Genomic DNA, 23,416 nt, shown 5'->3' on the forward strand with positions numbered 1-23,416 from the left:
TTTGCCTGGTTTCATTCCCAAATTTGCAGCTAGATTTGTGGACCCATTTTCCTGTGATATTTGTGATGGTACAGGGAGCCATGGTCTTAGCTCTTCCCAAGGGGTGGCAGATACATCTGGTATTTCGCATTTCCGGAATAAAGCCGTTCACACCTAAACCTACATTTCCTGTATCCCGGCTTTCAAAGATGGATATGTGAAGTTTGATGTAGGGACCCTGATTTATTCCTTTCAGAGTGAAAAGACAGCTGCAATATCTAGTGGTCTGACCGGGATTAACAGACATCACACTGCTCTGGGGCACCCTGCCAGATACGGTGCTGCTTCCAGATTGGTGGCCTCATTCCATCAGAAGTTCTCCTGCTAACCAGAATCCAGAAGTGAAGGCCCTAGGGGGTCAGGGTTCTGTCGGAAATGAGTTTGGTCAAAATAGATGGGGGAACAATGAAGCTTAAGTTTAGCCGAGGACCAAGTTAATAAGAGCGATATAAATCAACAGTCTTGTATCTTGACAATCTGGGCATTGGTTAGAGGTCAAAAGCAATGCACTGCAGTGGTGAGAGTTTGAAACTACGACAGCATTCCCAGATCTGCATCAAGATATACTGGTGCTTCCACAACATACAGGCAGCCCCACGGCAGAAGCATCAATGGCAGAAAAATATTTGTAGTCGGCTAAACCTCAGGACTCGTTCACATTACAAATAGGATGCTTCCCTCACTTTCGTTAGAAGTTGTTTTACTTTTTGTGGTGGTTATCCGATACCTGGAGAGATGCCTCCTTTGAAGAACTTCAAGCATGTTGTTTATGTATTTATTTATTTCTTTGAAGATTTTATATCGCGCTAGACCCAGAGGTATCAGAGCGCTTTACATGAGGACAGGTGAGTTACAAGTTACATCAGTTACAGGGTTACACGATACAACGACATATAAAAGATAATGTTACACTGTTGGAGGGAGTGGGAGGAAAAGAGAAGCATCGGAGAGAGACCGAGAAGCGTGCCCAATGTCCGGCTGGGTAGGTGACGGCCGAGGGGGTGAACCAAAGCTGATCTCCTCTATAGCTGTCATGGCAGCTCCACTGGGCATCAGCCACATTGCTCGGTCTCCGTGGTCTGGATAATAATCACAGTTCCTCCTGAAGATTTCAAGTTTAAACAGGGGAGTTTGGAGATATGAGAACCGCAGTCTGATCTAACCCCAGGAGTATGAAGGGTCCAAGAATGGGGTAGCTTCAAGGGGATTAAAGCCAAAAAGGCAATCCCTAGCAGGGGCGTTCCCGGCCTGATCTGATAATCTGTCAGACATCTTGAAGACCTCATGAATGAGAAGATTGAGCTCAGTCATTGTCAAATTAGTGAAAGTGATTGGTGGAGAGCTGCTCTATAAATCACTGTCCAGTGCACTTTACTCCCCGACTTAAGGGCTGCCACTCCAAAGCTACTGGTGCAAATTTGAACCCACCTGTGCTCCCACGGACTTCAGCTGTCTCGGTGGAGTATGATGAGTAGGGGCTAGGTCAGAAGAACAGTGCTTTGTTAGTCACGGTGGCCATCTTAAGGTCAGGCACTGGATGGGGTCTTGTGTATTGGGTCGCTGCAGGCCGTGATCGTGCTATGCAGTGTGAGGGAGCGGGGTTTCTTTTCTAAATCTCATCACAGCGTAGCTCACATTCTCAATAGGGTATAGATTCTGGAGAAGTGGGGCGAGGAAAATAGAGCCCTGGGTTTGAGGCCGGCTCGCTCGTAGGCCCAAGCTGTTGTCTGCTCGGAGGGAGCCAGCGGATCGATGAAGCAGTTGCTCGGTTATTTCCTCTCCATCATCCCGGCCCGATGGGCTGGGGCCTTCACATTTCGAGCGTGCGTGCAGGGGGTGCTACAGAGAGGGTGCAAGTGGATGTCTCTGGCCCCGTGCGGTTGACTGCGTTAATATTTATTGTTGTTATTCAATGTTATTGGATTGCGAGGTGCAGCACAGCTCCCCCATGTTGGTTCACTTCCCAGTGTCCATATGCCTCCCGATTGTGCGGTCCCCAGAACGGATCCAGCGCGTAGACAAACGCAGGTCAGGTTTGCAGGCCCCTCCTCCACCAGCCGCACTCGTACCTCTCAATGGGTGTAGGCAGGCGTAGTCCGAACTGGGAGTGGCAGCTGGCAAGTCCGTTAGTCGGGAAGAGGGCAAGCATGATGAGAGCCTCATCTGCTGAAAGAGTGTGGTTCGGCAACATCACAGGGCGACAAACGCAAGTCAGGTTCGCAGGCCCCTCCCCCGCCAGCCGAACTCTTACCTCTCAATGGGTGTAGGCAGGCGTAGTCCGAACTGGAAGTGGCAGCCGGCAAGTCCGTTAGTCGGGAAGAGGGCAAGCGGTGATGAGAGCCTCATCTGCTGAAAGAGAGTGGTTCGGCAACATCACGGGTCGATACTCTCGGCCTCCGGGCGCCGTCCCGCAGCTCCTCGGGTGCCATCTTAGTGCACTCGCCGACGGGACATCGCGATTCAGTTCTCAGTGAGGCAGGGTCGAAGAGAGGCAATGCTTAGTTTTATGTGAGCTGCCTGCATTCCGATTGCAGAAAATTGGTTTTCCAATGGGAATTGAGCATGGACATGCACTGCTCTGGAAACTGGTGTGTGGGTTCGCAACGGAACTTCAGCTCCGAGCGGCCACCATGGTCGGGCACGCCCCCCCACAGCTACTTTTCAGAAGAACATCTACCTTGCCACCGGCACCCCCAGAATCCTGTCTCTGCTCTTATGATGTCCCTCACTCTCCTCCATTCAAGGCATCAGTTAGTTACACTGGTGATTGTTAGGAAATCTCAGACTCAAACCCTGGTGATTCTCAGTCACCGAAAAAGTCCCCTCTCTTCATGGAATCTTTGGGAGCATTCCTGGCTCTTAAATAAATAAAGAGAGGTCAATAAATGGATGGCACTACACTATGCAAAGACCTCACCTCACCTGTCCATAACATTCTCCAGTGCATGGTTGCCCATTCCACTGTTCAAGACTTAATGTTGCATGAAGCTTAATCCCGTGACAGGTTGGCTGTTGCAAACAGCATGCCACCATATATAATAAACAAGATTTAAATCTCTGGTGGTGTGCAGAAGAGCACCAAGAGTGGCAAAATTGCTGTGCTCAAAACGAAGAAGTGTTATGAAAAACAGACAACAGGCTTCTCCTATTGCAATTTGAAGATCTTCTCTTCTATGTAGAGACATATCTGACAAGATCTCTTCCACCTTCACTTATGAAAACAGTTGAAGAATAATCTCTTTTTGGAACACCTTTTTCACAAGTAATAATGACCTACAGAAGTCCACAACCAGCCCTGAATAGATTGTCATGACTTCCAATAGTTACTTGCTCCCTCTTCGCTATGCTGTGGATCTCTCTTGTACACAAGACAGGCAGTTGGACTCACTGGCCTTTCTAGCTGGACTTGCACTTTTTAAGTAGACACACAAATATACATATTGAGGCAACGCCTAGTGGGTGCACAAATGTGATTATATTAATATTCCATCTGACATCTTTACTATGAGGACATTTTACACACACAAATTATTTGCACTTCCATCCTCCGTATTTAATGTACTTGTGTGTTCTTTGTTTAGGATACGGAGGATTGTGGGGAAGCTAGGAATAAACTAGATAGTGAATAAACACCTATCTCCCCTAAATTTTAGCACTGTAAAGCATAAACCACACTTGATTTAAATGCTCATTAATCACCATGTATTGTGCTGAATGTGTGGAATTGCTTGCAACTAAGTACACCGTGTCTCATCAGTTAGTTGATGATGAGTAATTCCTGGAATTATAACCCATGTTTCCCAGTCTTTCGTCCATCTGCAGCCCCCGGCTTTCCAAAGCTCTCTGCTTTCTTTGTAAGGGGATTGGTGATAGTTGGACAGATTTTTTTCGTCTTACCGCATGCAATTAAGAGCTGTTATCGCCATATACTTTGATGTCCATATTTGTCTTAGCCTCTAGTGAAAGGTGACACAGCTTGTGTGGTTACATATGCATATATTCTTTGTGAATGAACTGGGATTGGGGTTGAAGCGGGTTTGATAGGAACTATTTTAAGCTGTAATTATCAGGGTTTCATTTTTTTCCATGATCCGCACCAGGTAGTTCTAGTTGGGTCTACTTGTCCACAGAGCAGTTTTTGGTTTGCTAATAACTTTGGCCCCGTTTGACGAATCTTCACAAATTTTCCCAAAACAAAGTTCATCCGCCTCAATTCCTCCCTGGAAATTTTCAGGGTGGCCCATCAAGTGGGGGCTGAGAAAAAAAAGGTGATCCCAAAACTCAAAATCCCCATTCATTCTCCATAGATTTCTTTAAGACTGGCTACTGCAAAAACAACTGAACAGAATTAAACCAAATTCGGCAGGAAGGTAGATCATGGTCCACAGATTTTGCTTTTTGTGATTTGATGTAAATCCGTTTAGTGGTTTTTGATATAATAAGGGTAGAATAAATATATAGATATTTGGACTGTTGGGCTCGCGAGAGTCTTGCGAGAACGCAAATTCACAAATTGGAGCCTTGTCCCTGAGGGAGGGCCAATCTTTCCTGTGAGCCTTCACGCTTGCACAGGAGCAAAAGGTTCCTGCGAGTCTCACAATAGCGAGCGCTCTGATTGGCTGGCTGTTAGAGTTTTAGAAATTAAATGGGCGCCATTACTGTTTACCGTGAAAAATTGCAGGTGTTGTGAAAATGAAGTAAAAAAAACTGCATAAGGAGGCAGCAGTAAGCCATCCTATACCCCTAGAGGCATGTACGTTATAGGTACTGTGTTAAAAGTAAACCTGTGTTTAAAAAAAAACATTACGATCTTGCAGGACTTTCACAGGATCATGATTAGTAAAAATAGTAGATGAGTTGTGAATAAACTACTGAGAGGAATGGATATTGTGCACCTTATTGAGAGGAGGTGTGTGTGAGATATCAGTACCGTGATAAATAGAATGTTAATTATTTTCTATAAAATTGTTACAATCTCGTGAAACATTCTTAGTATTGTGAAAAGTAGGACGGAGTAGTTGATCTTTTAATACACCCATCATTTGAGAGAGAAGTCTGAAAGGAGAGGCCAGTCCCTCCCCATACCCTGCTACACAGACCCATCATTACAAGGAGAGGTCTCCGCAGAGGCCAGTACCTCCACACAAAAAAACCTTGAAATTCACTTAAAAAACAAAGGTTAAAGTAACGTTATAGTTGTAATAAAAAATGTATATATATTTTTTTTAAACCTTAGAAAGTTACTGAAAAAAAAACAAAGGTTAAAGTAACATTATAGTTAGGTGAATTTTTCAGTGGCATTAACGTTTTGAACTGAAAAAAAAACTCACCAGTTATAGTTAGCTTTGCTAACTATACTTGCACCCCTGCCATGCACTGCATATGACATCATTTTTAGCATCACTGATGACATCTCAAGTGATAACATTGATGACATCACTGATGACCTCAACCAATGAGTGTGTTAGTTTGTTTTATAGTTTGCATAGTGACGGGTAACTACCATATTACTTTACTACCTAATTTTGAACAGCCTGTGTCCAGCTAATTAGTATGCTCCTAATGCACCATAGATTTGTAGAGTTACTGAACAGTTTATAAATCTTTGTACTGAAGACTAACTCTGTATGCATGTGACAGTTGACTTGTGTTCACTAAGTCCCACACAAGTTTTTGGTACTGTAGACATTTTTTTCAGCAGGTCAAATATTCTACTTACTACATACTGAGTATTGTAAGCAGCCATGAGTTATTTGGCAGAATTATCTCAGCATCACAATTTCTACTTAACATAGACGACTGTGTGCACTAGGTTCTAATGTATGTACATGTGCTTGTTTTGCCTCATAAGATGGGTTATCTGTAACGTTTTTGCCACAGTATGAACACTGTTGGTAGTATGATCTTTAGCACCCTCAGAACTTGGTTAATTTAAGTGAATAGTCTCTATTTGGATAAGTTTTGCATGTAGTGTACAGAATTCTTAGTAGATTCTTTAGGTCTCGTCCTTTACCATTGCGAAGCAATGGGAAATGGGGGAGAATTCAAGTGCTCAAACGGATTGTCAAACCACCGCTTTTTTCCGTGGCGTTTTCTTCGAGTGCACGTACAGGCACGCGCATTTGGCCCATACACTTTCATGGCCATCTGTTCCTGTTCCTAATGGCCCTCCCCCCATCCCCAGCACAGAGCGCGCATCGCGGCCGCACAGCACATCAAAGGGCTTCTCCCAGCGTGTGCTGTGCGGCTTCTCCTCCCCTAATTATGTGGCCGGCCGTACTTGTGTTTCCTGGCCGCTTCCCGGCCGCTCTTGTATTTAATTAGCAGCAGCAGCATTTCTCCTGCGCCAGGCCACATCAAAGGCTCTGTGCCATTAAAACTTAACTTATCTGCGAGGTAAAAGACTGCGAAGTACTGAAATCCTAACCTGGAAGTAAAACTCCTGATGTACTCACTTGCAATGTAACATCCCACGATGGAAAACCTATGATGCAATGGTGACGTACATACACCCACACCCTACTGCCCTGAATATCTGTGAATCCCAAAGCCGAGTCCAAGTGATCTTACACTCAGGTCTTGCATCAATCATCATTCCGTGTAAGGTGCATGTTTATTTCCCGCCATGCCGCACGCTGAATCACAGTCTTCAAAACTTGACAGATTTATAAACCTTGTGTAAAAGTTCCGCAGTGTCAGCAGGAGCAGCCCGTAATACCATGGTTACACATTTTACAGATTAAATTCATTTTCATGCCCTGAATTGCGCATTTGTTCTGGACAGTAATCCTTCAAGAAAGAGCTGAAACCTGTATTGCGCTTATCTTTCTCCATACTCTTCCAGCAAGAAGTGTATCCTAAAGGAAGCCAGACACACACAAAGGTCTCAGTAGCCTCGGGGGACCGAATGTGTTAGGGATGCCACTCATACATTATTGGCTCGAGAGCATCCCTCTTAGACAGACTGCAGCAATGAAGAGGCTCACACAGAGAGAGAACAGAATGTAAATCTCCAGAATATGATTGCAGAAGCACTGACTAATGCTCTGGCGGGTCCGTCGCTTTGATAATTTGTGCACACCCGGTGGAAACATAAAATATTAAGACATACGCGGTTCTTGTGCTATTCGCCGTTTTACTGTTCTTCCCGGTAATTGAATACGGGTTGGCTTGCCCAGGCGGTTTCAGCTCCCTTCCCTCCTTGTCTTCAAGGACAAGCCTGGTACATTTTACAGGACAAGCCTGGTTATTCCTTGCATAACTACTTAAGATATGAGGTTAATACACATTTTATCTTGTTTTATTTTGATAGATGTCTTTTTTGTTTAGTTTCTTTATAATTTCAACTGACATTTAATCCAGATTTGGATTCGGGATTCTGAGTTCTGCAACAAAATACAGACACCTTCTATATTTTCCTTTCACATTTCAGGAGAAAACACTGGGTGAAATGTCACATCAAAGGCTCTGTGCCACTTTCACCCACACAGCAACACTTACAGACACGCAACGCCACTCACACCCACGCAAGCCCACTATCATCCACGCAACACCACACTCACCCACGCAACGCCACTGACACGCGCAACGCCACTGACACGCGCAACGCCACTGACACGCGCAACGCCACTGACACGCGCAACGCCACGCGCAACGCCACACGCAACGCCACTCGCACACGCAACGCCACACGCAACGCCACTCGCACACGCAACGCCACTCGCACACGCAACGCCACTCACACACGCAACGCCACTCACACACGCAACGCCACTCACACACGGGTGCAGATTGTGGGTGCAGATTCAGAGAAAACTCAGCAGCACCACCACCATTGCAATGCAATAGGTCTCGTTTTAACGCAAATTTAAGCTATAGGCCTTGTAAATGGCAAAGCCTTTTATTTATGTTCCAAAAACCAGAACGCAAAAATAAAGGGCATAATCATTTACAATGCTAATAGTTCAGACTCGCATTATTGCGAGACCTATTGCATTTTCAATGCTTGTTTTAATACTCTGGTGTATTTCTCATTAGAGTTTCACTGTCTGCAAAAAGCGTGGTAAAGAGTAAACTCTCTTCCTAGAGCAGTGATTCCCAAAGTACAGCATGGGGACCGCATGCGGCCCGGCCCTTCTGACCTGTACATGTGCTCCCCTGGTCAACAGCAGTACTTGGCTGCTGTTTTCTCGATTGAGCACTCAAATAAAAAAAAAATTACAAAACGGGCAAGTATTTATGTAAAGGTTAATTGAAGTTAAAGAAATGAAGCAACTAGACTGCTTAACATTAAAAAGCACCTTCATTTTAAAAGACCTCTTGCAGCAAAAGTCTAAAAGGATCACCGTGTTCAGAATTCAAAAACTGTATTTCATTAACATGCACAACCCGTTCACCTTAGTACATCATATATCAGCGCAATGAGGAGGATTTTTGTTAAAGTGTTATTTTTCAAACATGAATTTCAAAACTTTCTTCTCCCACACCCTGATAACAATGCCAGTGGTGAACTAAGAGGTGAGGCAGTTGTTATGTGAAGTCTTTGAATGATCTGGTTTCTATTATACATGAACAACATTATAGTTTATTAAATCAAATGATGAATGTTTTGTACAGAAAACATTCTGAAGTAATATCTATGTGATAAAGAAGAAAAAAAAGAGGTAAAATAAAATGATTGCCTAGGATCACACAATTTGGCTAAATGGAGAAGCTAAGATTAATCCCACTTTTCTAGTTTTACATTGTGCAAGTAAGACACTAGAAATGTATGCATTGCCTCTGCTACACTCACCTTATCATCAGATCCCCTCCCCAATACTTCCAACTGCCCACCCTCCACGCACCCCCTGCTGCCACCAATGCAGCCCTTGCTCACATCACAGACAAATCTTTGTGGCTCCTGGGAAAATGCAAGTGCCCGTGCCATAGAGTAAACAGTGTTATGTAACCGGGTTTGGCTATCTTGAGGAGCTTGTTTTTTCCTGAACAGTTGTATGCTGATTAAAAACTATGTGCAGGATAGGTAACCCTTTCATCTATGCTTAATAGTCAACATGAACTTGGCTAGCCATAAATGTTTTGGAATAGGGTTATAGTTGCACATACCACAAGCTTGCTTTACCTATGGTTTTTGTATGTATGACGGCAGTAAAGATATTTCATAGTCTCCTTAGCTTTTGAGCACTTACTTTCATAGCTCTAATGGTATACCCTTTATAGAGCAATGTGTACAAAAGAGGCTTGAATGATGTCATCAATGTTGCCATCAATTATGTCATTTGAGATGTCATCAGTGATGTCCTAACTGATGTCCTAGAACATATCATGAATGATGCATGGCGGGGCACAAGTTATAGTTAGTGCTGCTAATGGAACAAGCTCTAAGTTTGAAAGTGTGTTTTAGCAAAAGAAATAAAATGGGGCTCCCTCTCTGTAAACCGTGAAGGGTGTAGCCTCCTCCCCCCTTTAGGTCTGCCATAATTGGAGATCCCCCTCCTGCATGACTGGGATCTCTGTCTTGACAGTATCGACTGGTACAGCAGATTCACTGGAAGTAAACCAGTTACCAGACAGGCTGCCTTGTAAAGGTTTAATGACTCTCCGAGTCAGTGGCAACAAAAAAACTGCATACGCCCATTGTGGACCATGTGCAAGCTCCAGCCTAAAATAATTTGATCAAACTTTTGTTTATTTACAGAAAAAGATAATTTCTCTGCAAAAGTACTGCGAGAGTGCCTTGTTAATGAGTTTGTAGTTTATATTAATAGTGTTATGGTCCCATAGGTGGAGTTTCCAGAAGCTCGAATATATGAAGAGACACTGAACATTTTGCTGTACGAAGCATTGGATGGCCCAGGCCCCGATAACGCTCTCCTTGAGGCAACGGGGGGTGCTGCTGGACGGTCAAATCACCTGGATGAGGACGAAGAACGCGATCGGATTGAACGTGTACGGAGGATTCATATCAAGCGTCCAGATGACCGGGCTCATCTCCATCAGTGAGAGGTCGATCTATACTCAACAACTCCTAATACAAGGAAGCCGCACTGTTACAATTGGCAATGCCTGCCAAGGGCCACAATGTGACTTTTATTTAAGGTCTGTGAAGTTTGCACCATGCTTTGGATCCAACCAGGGTCATTGAACATTCATCTTTTCTACAAATAGTCCTGTCATTTACACTTAAAAAAACACTGTATTACTTTTTTACTACACATAATAATGCACCAGTTATTTTCCAGTCAATCTGGAACACGCCGTCCTGAGCATTTTCAGTATTCTACAAAATGTTGTATTGTACTGTCTTTTTCAATGTTCTTTAAATTCAGGTGATTTCAAAATCACTTGCTCTTCCTACGGTTAGTAGAGCAACGGGTAGGCAAATGTATGTGTAATGTCTTTTTCCCCTCCTGCCCCTCTTGAATAAGGTTCATGAAATGTTACTTTTTTGTATCATGTTTAAGAATCAGACTACAACAATCTTTGTAATGGTTCTTGTAATACATACACACCCATAAATGAGCAATTGTTAAGCTCTCTAGTGTTTTTTCATTGCTAGCGTGGCTAAATACTGTAAACTTTATACAAAATCAATGACTTAAAATGTGCTGTTTTTTGTCCGTCATCCATATTTTTTCATTGTAGGTTTTTGCAATAAAAATAGATTGAAATGCTCTTGTAGAGCCTATGCACATGCCATTTAATAATAATATAACATTGTCATTCTGGAATCCTTCATCTTTGACATTTTGCTTAGTGCAACAAAAACTTTATCAATATAGTTGCAAAGTGATATATTTATTTTGTTGTGGTTTTCAAAGACCAGCTGTAAATATAATGCATAGATTAAACCTCCAGTTCTGGATGTGGAGGCTCTGTAACTCAAATATGTATGATATGTTTAGCACTTCGTACCCCTTAGAAGGTCACTAAAAACAGATTTGCATTGGCTACCCGACACCTTTTCAGGAACAGGATTGATAGGGTTTTCGATGCAGTATGTCATTTATCGGTCATATTACTTGCATGAGGTTCACTTCGGGTATGGAGCTGTGCAGCAACATGAGTTGTTGCTGAGTGTCAGAATAGATGCAGTCATGCACAGCTTCCATTTTTAGATCTCCTCTTCACATAGCTTTGCTGTCTGTTTGCCAGACTGTATGGAAACTGTATCTCAGTTGTCTCCTTATTTTGATGGCTTTCTCCCTTATTGTTGCGTTAGTCACACTTTGGAGCAGTATTCCAATTAGATAAATTGTATCCTTCCACTGTATCCTTGGGGGAGTTTTTTTTTTATTGTTTGGCATTCAGCACTCCTTGCTAGTGCACATTTCCTTGCTCAACCTCCTCGTTTGTCATGTCTGTTGGGGTCCCTCGGTTCCATTCAACCCCACCCTCTGCGTTCTGTACTCAGTACATTCCCATCGGTCATTAATACCGCTGCCTTCGCTTTAAACCCTCCACCCCGGTCCCACCTATCCCTATTGCTTCCACATAGTCACTCGCCTAGCATATCACAAGTTTTCATTCCTTCTCCTTCCAGTTGTTTGAAATATTATATCTGCAGAGCTTTAGCTGTTCCTTTAGGACTGTTAATATTACACATTAGTCTCTGTGGTGCAAGTGGGTAACATATTCCCTCTTACCAAAACGTTGTGTAGTGTGCCCACCCAAGTGTTAAACGTTTTTCTTTGAACAACCAATCAATGACGTCCTAACATGAAAATATAATTCTTTCTAACTTATCTTAACTCATCCGTTAAAACCCCTTTCCTGACTTGAAATCACTTGAAAGTTTGTATTTATAGCATGTGTTGGCTGCAGACACACATGCTATGCACACTCTTGCCATGTAGTGTCGAGCTCTGATTCTACAACTTTTTTTCTTGAAGTTTTTTGTTGAGAACGTGGCATCAAGATCCCTCCTTGAATTAATGCGCATGGTCAACAGCTCCACATTTAGATTATTTCTTTCTGCCATCGAGTTCAAAATGATATTACAGAAGCTCCATACGACTTCGGCGCTGAGGTGGCTGTCTCATGTGTATCCCTTCCCTCTTGTCTATGAGAATGCTTGGCTCTAGGTAAGGGAAGAGAGGGCGACTTTTCCAAAAGTACCCATGGTGTGGGGGCAAAGCACACCTTTTAGGACCAACACGACTTCTGCGACCTCTGCCTGTCTCGGGAGCACAATGGTCAGGTTTGCATAGCCTGCAACCTGTTCTAGAACGAAAAGATCCTTCGCTCCTGTTGCAACCGATATCCAACGCACTATATGGAGATGGCAGCAGAGCCGGAATTCTCTGCGGAGAAAGAGCCGGTTGGCACCAGTGGAGAGGAGGAGGAGGAAGAGGAAGAGGACGCAGTCCGCACTAATTTGCTTCCGATGACTCAGATCCTTCCAGAGAGGAGGATCAAGACGAACCATTGCTCCAGCCATAGTACTCATGGAGCCCACGCCAATAAGATCCTACCCAAGAAGACCACTTTGTGGGCCATGAGTACCCGATCACCAGACCCTCGTATACTTAAACCCTTTTACACCACCAACACTGCTGCTGAGACAGTACGATAACCCTATCGATCCCAGTGGGGCTCCAGGCCATGAGGGCAAATATTGAGGGGACAAACAGCCCTCAAATTCTCAGTAGCTATCGTTGCTGATAAGTCCTCAATGCCTGCGCTGCCCCCGATAGTGTAAAAAACATTGGTGCCGAGCACCCACTCAGTGCCAGAGAAGTTGTTAGAGCTGAGCAGGCACAAGCCGTTGGCTCAACATAAGCCATTAGCGCCAACATAACTACCTGCACCAAAAAAGCCATCTACGTTGAAGACCACCTCGAGCGTCAAGCAAAAAAGACCCACAAGGACTAGTCTCTGACAAAAGAAAAAGAAAACCACAATTGCTGCATATCCTGAATTGGAGGGCAATTTCTTTGAACAGTAACTGGAACGTTATCCTATAAAAGAAAGAGACCAGACATTGGCCAGTCTCCACCAAAGGAGAAAACTGTTGAGCATAAAGCTACCAGCACTATGCCACGAGACACTACATCACGATGTAGATCTGTATCACCTGTGTCTGCCCACTCATAGGAAGTAGGCACTAGAAGTTCTACACACTACTCTCATGGCGATGAGCTTGAGGAGGCGCACCTCGCCAGTCCCAATCCCTGGGATGAATATACTATAGATCCTCAAGATCCTGACATAGATGTCCCAGTCAAAGCCTCACCTTCAGATGACACTTCATCGTACCACAGTGTCCTTCAGAGCGCTGCCAAAAACCATACGCTCCAGTTGCAGACCACCCAGGAGGAAAGTAACATTTTAGTGGAGCAACTCTCCGAAACCGAGTGCTCAGTTCAATACTTACCCATAAAGGTGTCAATGCTGAAGGTCCCCACTAACATCTTTAACTTCAGTTACTGACCAACTTTGTTGGGGGACACCCTGTAGCGGATTCCTTAGTAGTCACTTTAGCTTGAAAGAGGGCAGCATCCCAGAGTACAGGGGATGGCCTCCCCCCAGATAAGGACCGCAAGCATATAAATGCGTGAGGCAAGTGCATGGCAGTTGGCCATGCTAATTATTGGCACATTACCAATTCTGTAGGCTTACTCTCCCGTCACAACTGGGATGACATGGAAGTGATGCTAGAGCACCTTCTTGCCCAAAAAAAAAAAGAGGGGAGGAGCTGGTTACTGAGGGCAAACATATTTCGAACGGTACAAGGGAATATGCCCTAGACGGTGTAGATACCGCTACTCCAGGGAATAATTCCTCTATTTTGGCCCAGTGGTAGATGCCCAATTAGAGAAAATCAGAAGGACACTGAGACTGCAAAATCTGAGTGCATTGTAGACATCAACCCCTAAGCAGCAGGCTATTCATAGGTACCAGGGCAGATATGCAGTCAAAACCACCATCACTGACAACCGTCCTACCAAAAATAACAAACATTCCACCAATAGGGAAGTAAAGGTTATTGCAGGGGGGCTCAAAAGGATGGTAACCAAAGAGATAGAGATACCCCAGGAAAGTTACCCTCCACCTCAAAGCAGTGATTTGATCCCATCCCCGCCGTCCTCCCCAGGGAAGACTGCAGCAGTTTCACCAACTATGGACAGAAAAAACTTCCGACCAGTGGGTGCTGTTCCTTGTTCAGCAATGATACTTCCCAGAACTTATGTAAAACCCTCCAAACATACTTCCACACAGACAGACCATCAGCCCTCAACACCTGCGTCTTGTGACAGAGGAGAAAAAAGCACTGCTTATGTAAGAGGCCATAGAGCCAGTTCCAAAGCAACACCAGAGTAGAGGGTATATTCCTGTTATTTTCTAATACTCAAAAAGGACGAGGTTCTTCAACCTCTCAACTAATGCATCTTGTCAGAACTCTTTCATGTGGTAACACTGCAGAATGTGATTCCACTGCTATAGTAAGGGTACTTCATGGTGGCACTTGATCTGAAGGTCACTTACTTTACAACCCCATCCATCGGCACATCACCATTACCTGAGGTTTGTGGTAAGTGGACATCATTACCAGTTCAAGTTATTGCCTTTCGGGGTAACAGCACCACAAGTATTTACTAAATGTCTAGCAGTCATGACAGCACATTTAAGAATGCAAAACATTCATGTCTTCCCACACCTGGCTGATAACGAGTTGAAGCAGACCATCTCGATGAGAGACACAGACCACCATCAATCTGTTACAAGATTTGAGGTTGACAATGCCACCAAGTCTCACAGCCTCTCCAGATACAGCCATATCTGGTAGCAACTCTGAATTATGTTGCAGCCAAAACATACCCCAATGCCCACAGGGTTCTCAATCTCCAGAACCAACTAGCTCTTTTTCAGCCACATCGTCGCCCGACAGTCAGAACGGTGATGGCTTCAGGCACTGTAATTGTCCCACACTGTCTAACCTGTCAGTGGCCACAAGCAGATGGCAATGTAAAGGATCTAGTTCTGGTTCCACCCAGTGTCCATCACTTGGTGGAGCACAGGCAATCTCATCAAAGGTAGAATTTGATGGACCCAATTCCTCAGGTGACGATCACCACAGATGCATTACTCACGGAATGGGGGTGCATATGTAGGAACATTACAGTCCAGGGCATGTGGACCAGTCGCGAATAAACGGTACACATCGATGTGTGAGAACTCATGGTGATTCAGGTGGCTCTGAAAGCTTTCACCACAAACATTTCCCAGAAGGTTGTTGTCCACTGCTATGTATTACATCCAGAGGGGAGAACACACACTACACAGCTGTCTTGCTTAGTACAGGAGATTTGGAATTGATCAATTCAGCATTACATCCACCTTCTGGTATAATATCTTCCCAGGGTGAATATTGTGGTGACAGACCTACCAATCCGGACGCAGCACCAAGTCCACTAGTAGGAACTTCACCCGCGAGTCCTTCATCACTACTTCCAGTGAAGGGGAACCCTGGCGTGGACCTGTTAGCCACTACAAAATAACAAAACTTTGCCTCCAGGTATCATCACCCACTGTCCAGGGCAATGCACTGTGGATGAATTGGTGACGGATATTTGCCTATGCTTTTCCACCTCTCCCACTCATACCATACCTTGCCAGGAAACTCCGACAGACATCTCTCAAGATGATTCTGGTAGCGTTCAACAACGGCACAACAACCCTGATACAGGACACTTGAAGCGTTTTCCCTAGTACCTCATGAGAGGCTCCCAACACCCTAGATTTTCTTACAGCAAAGGCAAGGTCAAACGGCCCAATCAAAAAAAAACTCCACCTCGAAATATGACCCCTGAAGTCAGAGTTTTGGTACTTGCAGTTCCTCCATGGACACCACCGGTCCTCTCTTGGAATTTTAATGTTTTACTCACTAGGTTGAATTCAACCCTTTTGAGCCATTACAGTCCTGTCCATTACAACTTCTGTAATGGAAAGCTGCTTTCCTTGTAGCTATCAGTTCACTTAGAAGGGTTAGTGAAATATATGCTCTTACTGTAGAAGAACCTTGCATTACTCCAGTATTAGAACTTTCGTAGATTCACATGCTTGAATCATTCCCTGTCGTCAAGATGAGAGCCCCCGGTATTATTAAAAGTAATGTCATATTAGACATAGAACATACGGCCCTAGGCCTTAAAACTTTTGTAACATATCCCTGTCCTTTTGTAAAAAAAGGTCTAAAACGTAGAACCAACCAATTAATAGACACCACCTTGTAGAACCTTCCTGAGAGAAGCCCCAGTTCCTCAGATTTTCCACCGCACATCATGCTAAGGGAGTCTCCACTGAGCTCTGCTCAGTGTTTTTGTCCGTCTCTATTTTGGAGTGTTTTTCCAGTCAGATATACTACCAATCCTGTATATCTGTTTTGAGGTGATTTAAACTGACACCGATCATGTCAGATAGACCTAAAGAATAGTCTCTTCAGATCCTTGCAGGAAGAAAAGACTACACATTGATGATCCACACAAAGCCTGCCTGTATCCTGAACAAAAGCCTAAGAATTGCAAGGTATGTCAGACATTCTCTACAAGACTTTGAAAGATCAGCAAGAAAGGCTTCTTTTGCGGCTTCAGAGGCTAAAAAATGATGAGGAGAGTTATACTTATTCCAAGTCCTCCTCCAAAACACCTTAAAAAAAGACCTTTAGATGACCCTGCTGGTACATCTTTGCAGCCTCCAAAGAAAGCGTCAAAAAAGTCATCTGAATCCTTTCAGAAACATACTGGGTCTGTTAGCAAAACGCCTCACCAGGAAAAGAAGATTTGTCTGCTAAAAAAACAGCTTCAGAACCTTATACTACTTTTATGAAGCTGAAGCATATCTTTAAGAAGCCTACCTCAGCTTTGCCGATGGACAGCTCGTCGACGACACCTCCGTCAATTAGAAAATCCTCTCCTGATGTGGTTTTGATCACATCAACAGTGACTACCGTCAGCGCTTTCTACACTGTCATTGTCTTCGTCGATGACGTCATCATCGACAGGTCAGACTCTAATACCGTCGAAGAAGCAGATTGTTTCTGCAAAATTATCGTTGTTGTCGAAAGGCCATTTCTCAATGACGGTCCCTCCGTCGACAACGCTTCGCTCGTCGTCGACAGGGGCCATGACTTCACCATTGTCGTCGACCCTGTTGATGGGACTACCATCGTCGACGGCAGAAGTGTCATCATTGGTATCGACGGCGGTAACCACTTTGTCATCGTCAGTGAAAATCCTTGTCTCAGACGATTCATTGTCGACAAAGGCAATTCCGTTGAATCAAGATTTGGCTGTGAAGCAGCACTCATCGACGAAGATGACTCCTTCGATGAATCAAGATTTGGCTGTGAAGCAGTCCTCGTCGACAAACATGTTGACTGCACCGTCGACGAAAGAAAAAACATTGCGGAGATTCCATTGACACCAGCTTTAACTTCACCTAGTCGGGTGCAATCTCTTTTACCATCTCATCTTTTGGAAGATGACGAGGAAGAGGGATCTGAAGAGGATAGTCTTTTTGGGGCAGCTTTAAGCCCGTCTGAACTTAATGTCAAGTACCAGGAAGATTCTGATGAGGATGATTGTTATTGCCATCAATATTACTATTCACATCAACAGCGACAACAACAGGATGTTATGTGCCTCCCTTTGAATCTGGTGACGGATCTGCAATGTATGCTGGCAGACTATAAGATGTTTCCTCCAGAGCCTCCTCTCCAACAGGCTCATCCTCCTTTTCTGCCTCCCCTTCTGGAAGCATAGGTATGCTCCCCTTTTCTACAGCAGGGGTCCCCAACTGTTCGACCCTCTCCTCTAGTTGCTCCTTTGCAACAGCTGTCGTCCCCAGAAAAGGAAATAGAGCAGAGGGTGAAATTCATGAAAATGAGTGGGATTCTTACATTATTCCCCCTCCAACATCTTCTCCTACCCAAATGGATTCACCTCTGGTAGATATTGGGGGCTTCCATCCTCTTCTGGAGAGAGCAGCGAAGCGTTTTGAATTACCAATGCCCGTGCATCAACAGGATTGTTTCCTGTATGATTTTAAAGAGCCTTACATGAAATTGGTAATATATTTGAAAAGAGGAACTGAGAATCATGCAAAATCCAGCAACTGTTCCACCTGCGTTGTCAAGGCTTGACAAAAAATACAAAGCTCTGAATAATGTTCCCTACTTGCCTAATAGGTTATCCAAAACCAGATTCTGTGATCTCGCAATCAGCGCAGCAACGATCTAAGAACCCTTTAGCCCCTCTAACTGCGCCACCTGATAAAGAGGGTAGAAGAGTCTACAACATTGGAAAGCGTTGATCGACTATGTCAGCCTTAACAGTATGAGCTTCAAATTTTCAGGCTTTACTGAGCCGTTATAATAGGCAAATGGCGTCAGAATTGGCACCTTTCTTGGATAGACTTCCACCGGAAAACAAGGAGGAAGCTAAGAAAATCCTTCTAGAAGGCGAGTAGTCCTCCTCGGAAATAATATACCATTGGATGTGGGATCCAATGGTTTCCGGCACTTAGCTGGGGCAGCCGTCCTGAAACATCAAGGTTGGCTGAAAGCCACTTCATTCAGGCCTGAGGTATAAACAAAAATACTAGATCTTCCTTATAGCGTAGAGGAATTATTTGGCAGCCACGTTGATTAAGCTTTACAAGCTATTAAAGAAGACACAGATACAGCTAAGTCTTTAGGTACCTTACAGTACAGGAAAATATTTTTTCATGGCTCCAGAGGAAAAAGTCACCAATTGTACAGAGGAGGCTACCAACAGTTTTGCTACCCATCCTATTCTTCCTCCACTCAACAATACAGGTCTCAATTTACTCCCCGCCAACCACCTGCGGTGGCTTACAATAAGGATATCTTCAGAGGGAAATCAGGACGCCAGGCCAATGACACCGGTCGCCGCCAATGACTTCTCCCAGCTGTCGGCCTCCGCTCTGCCTATTCCAACCACGGCGGGCGGCAAAATATAGCATTATTTACAGCAATGGCAGGAAATAACATCCGACCAATGGTTTCTACATCTGATTCAATACGGCCATTCTTTGCAATTTATAAAGATTGCTCCACCAACGCCTTGTTTTCAAAAACACCTACAGCTCTTAAAGATGGAAGTTACCAACATGTTGCAAAAAGGAGCAATAGAACGAGTTCCCCTCAACCAAAGAGGAGAAGGTTTCTACTCCTGTTTCTTCTTGATTTGCAAGAAGTTAAAGAAGTGGAGACCGATCTTGGATTTAAGGAACCTAAACAAATTCCTCAAAAAACAATTGTTCCGCATGATCTCTATTCAAAATATGTTACACCTCCTCAACGGAAATGATTACATGTCGTCTCTGGACCTCCAGGAAGCATATTTTCATATACCCATACGCCATAAACACAAGAAATGTCTAAGATTCACGGTGGCCGGCAGGCACTATCAATTCCGCATCCTACTTTTCAGGCTGAAATCAGCTCTCCGCATTTTTATGAAGTGCCTAGCGCCAGTTGCAGCATATCTGAGGTAGCAACATCATCACATTTTTCCTTACCTTGACTTTTGGCTTATCAAGGCCCCAACTTACAAAGCAGCAAGGACATCTACCAAAGCTTGTCTGCAAGTTTTCAGGAGATTAAGCCTCACTTTAAATGTAGAAAAATTGATTCTGCAACCATCCCGTCGTTAGGCGTATCCCACATTTGAGAGACAAAAAGACTAATATCCTTTGCAAAACGGGTCCAAAAAAGGTTTCTTTCCATACGCCTTTACAAATCTCTCCTATGGATGATGTCTCCCTGTATTTCCCTCATACCTCATTGTCATCTCCACATGTGTCCTTTTAGGAAGCTTTAAACGTACAATGGGTGCAGATAGAGGGCACATTTGACGATCTGATCCGAATCACCCCTCCCATGATTGTGGCTCTAGACTGGTGGATGCAACCTCACCAGTTATCGCGGGGTTTGCCAGTCCGGTCTCAGGCGGCTCCTCTCGTGATCTCTAGAAGGCTGGGTGGGCTTATCTTCAAGGCTTGCAAGTCAGTGGAAAATTGCCACCCCTCACTGAGATCTTAATATCTTCTCGAGTTGAGAGCAGTTTTTCTGGCGCTTCAAGCGTCTCTGCCAAGAATCCAAAACACTTCGGTGCTTGTCAGAACAGACAATACCACGACAATGCACTACCTGAACAAACAAGGAGGAACAAGATCTCTCCTGCTCTCTCAGGAAGCCCAGCTTATCTGGTGCTGGGCGATTCAACAAAAAGTGCATTTGACAGCGGAGTATGTCCCAAGAAAGCAGAACGTCATAGCAGATCCGTTGAGCAGACTAAAGACAACCTGCCACGAAGGGGAACTGGATCAATGCACTCTCTGCAGCATTTTCTTTTAATGGGGCAAGCCGACCATAGACCTGTTTGCAACACCAGACAACACGAAATGCAGGTACTTCGCAATTTGGTGTCACCATCCGGGTTCATAGGGCAATGCCTTTTCAATAGCCGGGTCTGGCATATTTGCCTACGCCCCCCCCCTTCCTCTCCTTCCCTACAAGATCATACTAATAGCACCAGCCTGGCCTCGCCAGCATTGGTACACAGAACTTCACCTACTCTCAGTCAAGCCTCTGATCCATCTCAAACCATTTCCATGCCTTTTGGCGATGAACCAGGGACAAGTATGTCATCCAAACCCCAGCTCTCTGAAATTGTCAGCTTGGCTCCTTAGTTCCAGGAATTTCAACATTTAAAGATCCCGCAGGAGTGTAGGCATGGGCTGGCTAGGGCCAGAGCAGACGGTACTGGGGGCGTGGCTAGCAGCCAACGAGAATGGCAGCTGCCTAACGAAGCTCCTGTTACCCGTACTCCTATCCTGCCTTATCCTACGCCATCCACTGATGAAAGTCTGCTATAAATGCTGTGACTCTTTCCTTACCTCCTCCCCCCGCCCCCCCCCCCCCCAAGATTGGCCGGTCCTGCGGCTTGAGCGACGATTCCGATCCCCTTTTCCAAGGCTCCGGACGGAGCGGTAATGGCGGCTCCCTGATGGTGAGCGAGGGAGGTGCGGCCTTTGCAGATCGGAGGTGCCTGTCGCGTGTGGACTCAAGTGAGAGCCTAGCTGAGCCCAGTGCACGGAGGAAGAGTCGGCGATGTGCGGTGGAGATCGAGCGGCGCTGCCTTCCTAGCAGCCGCCCGAACTGTCAAGCCCTGGTGAGTGCCGAGGGGGGCGCGCTGTGGCCGGAGGCCCAGGATTGAAGACCCGGGTGGTGCCGCGCGCAGAGCAGCCGGCGCAGACCTGAGAGGCCCGAGGGTGAGGCAGCCCGGATTGATGGACCTGGCTAGCGCCGTAGGGGAGTGAGGCCCGGCCCGGGGGCTCGACTGTGAAACCTGACCGCCGGAAGCAGGTGTAAGGAGGCCAGACGTCTGCTGAAGGTGGCACTTAGTCACAAATCGAGGCCCTGGCTTTGCGGCCTGCAGCATCTCCGAAGAACGGTGAAGTCCTAGGGGCGAGAGGACAGCAGGCGAGGCGGCAACTCGGAAACTTGGGGAGGGGCGCCCAGAACTGGAAAGCACGCACTGGAGATTGCTCAGCAGTGGCAGTCGGCACTGCCTAATAGTGCAAAATAAACGTGTCTGCTGCCCTGGGTGCTTGAAGGTATAGAGCAGCCGGGCCTACATGGCTACACGTGGGGCCTGAGTCTTCAGCTGGGCTAGGTACTACTGTTTGAAAGCTGGCACCCACTTGACTGGCCGGTACGCTGGGTGTGAGCGGGCCTGGTGGATGCATTGGTGTCTGGCGCTCCACTAGAGTGTAGAGACTGGGGGCAGCAGAGAAGGTCATGGGATAGGAATATCCCATCCTAAAGCACCCAAACTGGAGGAGCCCTGAAGGACACATATTCTCCCAAGTGTTCGAAGCGTCTTATTCCTTTAGTCCACCCTTTGAGTGCGGAGTGGGACCTCTGGGGTCCGGTGACGCTGTGTGTGGACCTGCCTTGGATTTTGTAATTTGTGCGGTTTCTGGGGCTTACAGGGTGTGACTGACCTGGCTGGAGGCGAACATAAGGAGGTAGTGGTGATTGAATTGAGGAGGTGGCACTCAACGGTAGTGGTACGAATAGACTGTAAAGGTTACACCCGACATAGGCGGTGATCGAAGTTGCAACTTGCCGGGGGAACTTGCACCTAGTTGAGCGGCCTGGCCAGTGGAACCTGCGACCGGTGAAGGAACAGACGAGAAACAGCTCAGTGGAGTTGCTGTGCAGCCTGGACACTCCTCTTAACAGGTTGCAGATACCCCTGGGGTTGGTCTGTGACCCCATTTTGACGTGATACCAGCCTACCCGCACTCATGGCATTGGGCGGGAAAGGTCCTAAGGCTAATGCTCAAAAACAGCTGGCCAAGTTTGCTTGGTCTAAGGCAGGGGACAAAGGTGATCTGACGCAGATGGAGAAAGACTGGGGGGCCACTGCCTCCAAGCAGAGATCGGAGCCAACCTTGCATGATGTTATGGCTGCTATTAACGGGGTGCTTGCCTTGCTGGACTCCGTGACGGTGGAGGTCTCCCTTATTAGAGCCAGCTTCCGGAAGATGGATGAGAAAGTTAAGGAGCTTAAGATAGTTACAAGCTCCCTGCAGACAGATACATCGGAACTTCAAACGCAGATGCTCAAATTGCAAAAGAAGCAGGAGCAGATGTTGCAACAGATGGATGATTAAGAAGGTCGGGCACGCCGCAATAGTATTCGCATCCTAGGAGTTCCGGAACGGGCGGAGGGGCCAGCGGCGGACCTTTCTCTATTGAAAGGGTCAACAGAGTGCCGGGAGGGAGGACGAATCCGCCGAGGTCCTTCACAGCCCGAGTGTTCAACTATCGAGATAAGGACATTATCCTCAGACAGCGAGATCTAATCCCCCGCTGAAAATAGATAACTACGAGGTTGCCTTCTTTCCTGACTTTACGGCGAAGGTTCAGGCCCAGCGTTGCAGCTTTCAGGCGGTTAAGAAGGAACTGCGCGACCGGGAGGTTAAATATGCAATGCTCTTTCCTGCGAAGTTGAGAGTGGAATCGGATGGCAAATCATTGTTCTTTGAGTTTCTGGATGCAGTTTGGGACTGGATGGAAGGCTGGACCACAGTGGGGGGGCCAGAGAAGAGACCGTCCTGGTAGATCTGGTCACCCAAGAAGCACCTATACAGAGACAACGACCAATGGCTCTGCAGAGGAGGATTCTCAGACGAAGGAGCCGGAGTGAAGACCCCTAGAGAAAGCTGTGAAGTGATGGGACCTTGTTGAGAGCGCAAGTATGTGGGGGGGAGGGGATGGCGTGTGAGATACTCATTGGTGCGAGATATGGTAGAGTCGACCCCGTATACAAACCAAGAC

The 23,416-nt window shown here is 45.8% G+C and overlaps 1 protein-coding gene across 3 annotated transcripts in view; it reads left to right on the forward strand.

Moving 5' to 3' along the window:
- KCTD10 (potassium channel tetramerization domain containing 10) overlaps positions 1-10,716 on the forward strand; it is a 64,795-nt gene extending 54,079 nt beyond the window's left edge. For all 3 annotated transcript variants that reach the window (XM_078667368.1, XM_078667369.1, XM_078667370.1), the window contains one exon: positions 9,826-10,716. In XM_078667368.1, the coding sequence (XP_078523494.1) occupies positions 9,826-10,044 (219 nt within the window). In that variant the 3' untranslated portion in view covers positions 10,045-10,716. The remainder of the gene's footprint in view (positions 1-9,825) is intronic.
- The last annotated feature ends 12,700 nt before the right edge of the window (positions 10,717-23,416 follow it).

This window comes from Lissotriton helveticus, chromosome 11 (genome assembly GCF_964261635.1).
Source record: "Lissotriton helveticus chromosome 11, aLisHel1.1, whole genome shotgun sequence".
NCBI classification, from domain to species: Eukaryota; Metazoa; Chordata; class Amphibia; order Caudata; family Salamandridae; genus Lissotriton; species Lissotriton helveticus.